Source organism: Etheostoma spectabile, chromosome 10, assembly GCF_008692095.1.
Source record: "Etheostoma spectabile isolate EspeVRDwgs_2016 chromosome 10, UIUC_Espe_1.0, whole genome shotgun sequence".
NCBI lineage: Eukaryota > Metazoa > Chordata > Actinopteri > Perciformes > Percidae > Etheostoma > Etheostoma spectabile.
Window position 1 is genome coordinate 15,796,321 of NC_045742.1, and position 6,439 is coordinate 15,802,759.

A 6,439-nucleotide genomic window follows, 5' to 3' on the forward strand; every position below is an offset into this window, starting at 1 on the left:
AAATGCTTGGCATGCTGAATTTGGGTCCTTTGATTTTACCACTTGGACTCTCAATGTTCAAATCTGATCCTTTAATGTCAACGGCAGGGGCTTTAACATCAATGTTGGCTTTGGGAAGGTTGACATTAACATCTGGACCCTCAATGTTTGAACCTTTGATGCCAAATGATGGCATTTTGATTTTAGGCATGATATAAAAGCTCCAGGTTGATATTGAAGGACCAGATGTTGATATTGAGGGCCACAAAGGAGGATTCCAAAATGCCTAAAATGACAATGCCGTCATGGAACATTAAAGGTCCTAAAATGGAGGGTCCAGATGTTGATATAAGCCTTCCCAAAGCTAACATTGATGTGAAAGCACCTGACGTTGACATCAAAGGTCCAGAGTTTGATATCAAAGGGCCAAAAGGTGGATTTGACATGCCTAAAATCAAAATGCCATCATTTGGCATCAAAGGTTCAAACATTGAGGGTCCAGATGTTGATGTCAACCTTCCCAAAGCCAACATTGATGTTAAAGCCCCTGCCGTTGACATTAAAGGATCAGATTTGAACATTGAGAGTCCAAGTGGTAAAATCAAAGGACCCAAATTCAGCATGCCAAGCATTTCAGGACCAAAAGTTAGTATGCCCAATGTGGATTTTGGCCTGAAAGGGCCCAAAATAAAGGGTGATGTTGATGTGTCACTTCCAAAGATTGAGGGTGAACATAAAAGCTCCCAGGTTGATATTGAAGGACCAGATGTGACATGAGGGCCACAAAGGGGATTCAAAATGCCTAAAAGTCAACTGCCATCATGGAACACAAATGTCCATAAATGGAGAGTCAAGATGTGATTATAAACCTGACAAGCTAACATTGATTGCAAGCAGCTGCAGTTGACATCAAAGGTAGAGCTTAATCAAAGGGCCAAAAGGTGGAATGACATGCCTAAAATCAAAATGCCATCATTTGGTATCAAAGGTCCAACATGGAGGGTTCCAGATGTTGATATGAACTTCCCAAAGTAACATTGAAATGGAAAGCACTGAAGTTGACATCAAAGGTCCAGATGTAAACATGACAGTCAAGGTAAAATCAAGAACCAAATCAGCACGCCAAGCATTTCAGGACCCCCAAACTTAGTATGCCTGATGTGAATTTTGGCCTGAAAGGGCCCAAAATAAAGGGAGATGTTGATGTGGTCAGTTCCAAACATTGAGGGTGATATAAAGCTCCCAAGGTTGATATCGAAGGACCAGATGTTGATATTGAGGGCCACAAAGGAGGATTCAAATGCCTAAAATGACAATGCCGTCATGGAACATTAAAGGCCCTAAAATGGAGGTCCAGATGTAATAAGCCTTCCCACAGCTAACATGGTGAAAGCACCTGACGTTGACATCAAAGGTCCAGAGTTTTGATATCAAAGGGCCAAAAGGTGGGATTTGAAATGCCTAAATCAAAATGCATCATTGGCATCAAAGGTTCAAACATTGAGGGTCCAGATGTTAATGTCAACCTTCCCCAAAGCCAACATTGATGTTTAAAGCCCCTGCCGTTGACATTAAAGGATCGATTTGAACATTGAGAGCCAAGTGGTTAAAATCAAAGGACCAAATTCAGCATGCAGCATTTCAGGACCAAAAAGTTAGTATGCCCGATGTGGATTTTGGCCTGAAAGGGCCAAAATAAAGGGTGATGTGATGTGTCACTTCCAAAGATTGAGGGTGACATAAAAGCCCAGGTTGATATGAAGCACCAGATGTTGAACATGACAGTCCACGGAGGATTCAAAAATGCCTCAAATGGTTGCACACCTTCTGGAACCTAAGGTCCCCTAATGGTACTCCCCTTTGCTATCCCTGCCCCAGAATCCACCATTGATTGAAGACCTACAGTTGACCTCACAGGCCCGAGTTGATATCACGCGGGCCTCCACCAGGTGGAATATTGGACCTGCCTCACCTCACAGGCTCCACTCCCCGAGGCCCCCGCCCGTGGCGGGACCGTGCCCCCGGCGGGGCCCGCGCGCCCCCGCTGCTTTTTGGTATCCTTTTTATTAGTCCAATGGTTCGCATGCTCCCCAAACATTTCTTGGAGGATGGCAATAAACGTGTTCTAAGACCAAGAGGGTTGTCTGGGTTGCACACGGTTATTGCATTGTTGTGATTTGTTATGTGGAACTATTCCCAAACAGATAGTATAACAGCTTAACATTGAAAAAATGATCAAGCACCCTGGAAGTGAAGTACTGCCTACATGGGGTTGTGACACAAAGGGTTCAGGTCTTCACCCAGAGTCGAATTGCATTTGTGTGTTGGTAAGCATTTGAGAGGGTTTCAAATGTGGTAATAGGTGTTTTTTATTTTATATATATCCAAATGGGATCCCCAAATGTTCAGCTATGCCACAGCATTTTTCAGGGACACCCCAAAAATTTAGTTTATGCTCTGATTAAGTGAATATTGTTTGGGCCTTGAAATAGGGACCCCCACCCAAAATAATAGGGTGGGGATGTGTTTTGTGTTGTTGATACTCTATGTTCCTTTTTTTCGTGTTGTGCAGTCCAAAAGATTATTTGGGGGGGGGGGGGGGAGAGGTGACATATTAAAAGCTCCCCAAGTAGGTTATACGAAAAGGGGACCAGTATGTGTTGATTATTGGGGCCACCAAAGTCGAGGATTCAATTTTTCTGTGCCCTTATAATAATATCTGATCCACCTTACTTAGTGTTGGTGTTGCCATCATTGTTTTTTTGGAACATTTTTAACGTTTTTTAGGTTTGATTTTTTAGGTGTTCCGTAATAATGGAGTCAAGGAAATGTTGCTCGTACATTGTGTGCTATGACAACCTTGCTTTACTTCTCAGAATGCCTATACTGTTTTGATTTGTGTTGAATTGAATGCCTCGTTGTATGTGACATGTTTCATACGGTTTTGTACAAAAAGTCACGAGTATTGAATCTTATCCAAGGGCCCCAAACAAGAGTGGGGCTGACTATGCCTAAAATCAAAATGCCACATGCATTTGGTTTTAGAATAGCAAGTGGGTTTGTCGCACAAACCAGAGAATGGAAAGTTGCGAAGGAAAGTTTCCAGAAGTTTGATATGAAACCTTCCAAAGCTAACATTGAATTGAAAGCACCGAAATGTTGACGTATCAAAAGAGGACCAGAATTGTTAAACATGGACAGTCAAGGTGGTAAAATCAAAGGACCAAATATTCAGCAATTTTGCCCATTGAAGCACATTGTCAGAGGACCACCAAACCCAAATATTAGTATTGAGTTTTTTGACGGGCGAGGATCACTGTGAATTTTTGGCGCTGAAAAGGGCCCAACAGCAACTGGCCACCCAAAATAAAGGTACACGCAGAAGTTGGATGTGGCGAAGTTCCAAACATTGAGGGGGCATAGAAGTTATGGTGAATCTAAAAAGCTACCCCAAAGAGTGATATTATCGAGACCACTAGAGAACAGACCCAGATGGTTGGATATTGAGGGCCATAAAAGGAGGATTCAAAGAAGTGCCTTTTTTTTTGAACCCTTGACGCTTGTTGTTTTAAACTGACATAGGCGCTTCATGGGAAAATATTAAAGGTTCCTTTGCAATGGAAGAGTCCAGAGAGTTTGATATAAACTGCCCAAAGCATCTACCATTGCTTGTGAAAAGCCCTGCTGAAGTTGACATCAAGGTCCAGGTGGAGGATGAATCAAAGGGCCAAAAGGTTTGGAGATTGACATGTATACCTGCCTTAAATCAAAAGAAATGAGATTACATCAGTAAATAATGTGTGACCCCAGATATCTACCACACAATAAAGAAATGCACGCCCCATATTCTAAAGTGAGTCATTTGGTCTTCCAGTAGGGTCTTACAAACAGCAATGGACGGTCCCAATCGAATGAATAGCAGTAATCAGGTTGAATTTTATTAGTACCCAATGAAACCTCTCCAAAGACTCAGCACCTTGATACCTGATAAAAGCACCCTGAGCTTGACATCACAGAATGGCGGAATTCACATGTCAACCGATCGTTAAAACAGTGAAGTTGTCTTCCACCAGCGCGTTCTCTGGAGATTGAACACGAGAAACAAGTGTCCAGGCAAATAGTCGCATATCATGGAAAGATGTAGGATGAGTAGATCAGGATAGTAAGTATGATACGAAAAGGGAGATACGGAATTACAAGAAGATTAAAAGCGACTGGGCTTAGATAGCTATGCAATTGAGGGTAGGTGAGCTGGGTACTTAATGAGAAGGGAATAGGAGGTACGATAGAGATATAAAGTGGCTATAGTAGGATAAGCATACCATAGCAAAGCAGAATGTGAGCAGAAGTAGATGTATATATAGTATATAAAGGACCTTCTGCTTAGCTGTAAAGCTTGATGTAGCAGGCGTATCGGGGCACCAGTGCGTTAGGGATATGTATTCATACCACTTCAGAGCAATATTTAAAAACCAAGAGACTAATCAAATGAGATGGGGTGGGCATGGTAGGTGTTATGTGGGGTATATTTTTGAGAGGAAAGGGAGTAGGTTGCGAAGTTGGTGTAAGTTGGTTTTTCATAAAGCGTTGTAAGTTTTAAGATCAGAACGGGACTCCCCAATAAATGTGCACGCTGAATTTGCCAATGGTTCATGATTTCAGGAACCCAGTTGAAGTATGCGATGCATTAGGCGCTTGTGTGTTCATGAGATTTGGGGGGAGATTTTGGCAGCCTGAAATCAGTAGGTGGATCCGCAGCCCAAATGATAAGAGGAGAGTTGGTAGCAGAGGTAGATGTTGGAGAGAGTTGTTAGGAGTTAGCCGAAGTGGGGAGGAAGTTGTGCATTGATCGCGAGATGTGTCTTTTAGTCCTATGTGTCAGTTCCAAGTAACATTTTATGATGGGGGGTTTGGGGGCGTTAGTGGTAATTGTGAAGGGGGTTGTTGATGGTGATTCATTAAGTACATACTCCCCCATAGGTGTGTATTGTGAAAGTTGAGCGGATATCGAGGGACGAAGTTAGAGGTAGAGCAGCGACAGTGAATGTCTAGAGAGTGGAATGAGACAAAGAGCTGAAAGTGCAGGAACCATGCCAGATTAGTTGGAGAGTTGTTAGAGAAGAGTCTGGGCGGAGTTTGTGATAAGTCTAGTTTATGGCAGAGGTGTGAGATACGTTTGTTTTGTGAAGACTAAAGAGTCGGCGACGTGAGTTTTTTTTTTAAATGTTGGGATGGAGATTGAGAGAGCTAGGAGAGTATGATCTTCTAGTAAATGGTGTGCGATGTTCTGGTTTATGGTGCGGTCGTTTTAGTTAAGTATTTAATGGCGTAGGACTCAATCGAGAAGCGACAAGAATGTTGGTATGATGATTTGAGGCCCGGCCACGCAGACAGCCAAAAGGTTGTTGGTAAGGATTCGAAGGGGATTTCAGAAATGCCTAGATTGTAGCAGCTTATTTTGTTTAAATGACCAATTGCCGTAATTAATGAAACACAATTGATTTAAAAGTCTAGGTGTTTGCTATAGAAGATATCAAAAAGTGAGACTCGGAGAGTGGGGTGTTTGTGTGGTTCGCCACAGGTCGTGAATTATTGGACCCCTTTCGTCAGAAGAAGTCAACTAAAACAAAAGAATAGAGCGAACATTGAGAGTATGTTGAAAGCATACTGAAAGGGTTTGTGGCATTTAATTGTGAGGGTGTTGTCTCTTGTAGTTGATGCTATGAATTCATGTAAGGGTACAGAGTGGTTTGTCGATGCCATTTCTGTTTCATGTGAGGGGTGTCCGATAAGGGTCAAAAGTGAAGGATGTGATTGATTGTAATTCTTAAGTGTCTGTGATGACAGAATAATAAAAGGAGACATCCCTTCCTTCTCCCCTTTAAAACAAGTTAAGTACTTGAAGATGAAAATGTACTTACCAAAAACGATTTACATTGCCGTAATGGATTTGGACCACATGCCTATTTCTTCCTTCGTGCCCCTCCTTTCTGATCCTTCATTTATGGCACTCAAAATCGCAGGCCCTTCACATCAAGAATGCCGAATCCAAAAATATACGTCCGAGTATGTAAACAACGGAAAGTTTTTTGATGTAGATCGAGATGCTGCGAGTTGTGTTCGGCATCTCATTGTCCTACAATAAAATCTCTACCCATACACTAAACATGTTGTCCCCAGGTCCGCCCCCCTTCCTCACATAGCCCCGTACCCCCCCTCTCTCGCTCCGGACTCGCTTTTTTTTGTGGTGGATACTCGCTGTGTGTGTATATCGGGCCGCGCACTTCATCTTCCTCGCCTTCACTGCCCCGTCACGCGCCCTCCCCACGACCGCCCGCAGTGTGGGCCCGGTTTTACGGCAGGGGCCCCTTTGGTAAGCGGCAAAGTTGTTGCTTTGAGACGGACCCCGGCCTACCTGTGGGCGAGGTCTGCGGCCGGCAGCGTACGCAGATGGTTGGGT

The 6,439-nt window shown here is 43.2% G+C and overlaps 1 protein-coding gene across 1 annotated transcript in view; it reads right to left on the reverse strand.

Moving 5' to 3' along the window:
- Positions 1–6,439, reverse strand: part of ahnak (AHNAK nucleoprotein) — a 52,824-nt gene that overhangs the window by 24,628 nt on the left and 21,757 nt on the right. The window contains 1 exon segment of the mRNA XM_032528644.1: positions 9–200. Within this exon segment, the coding sequence (XP_032384535.1) occupies positions 9–200 (192 nt within the window).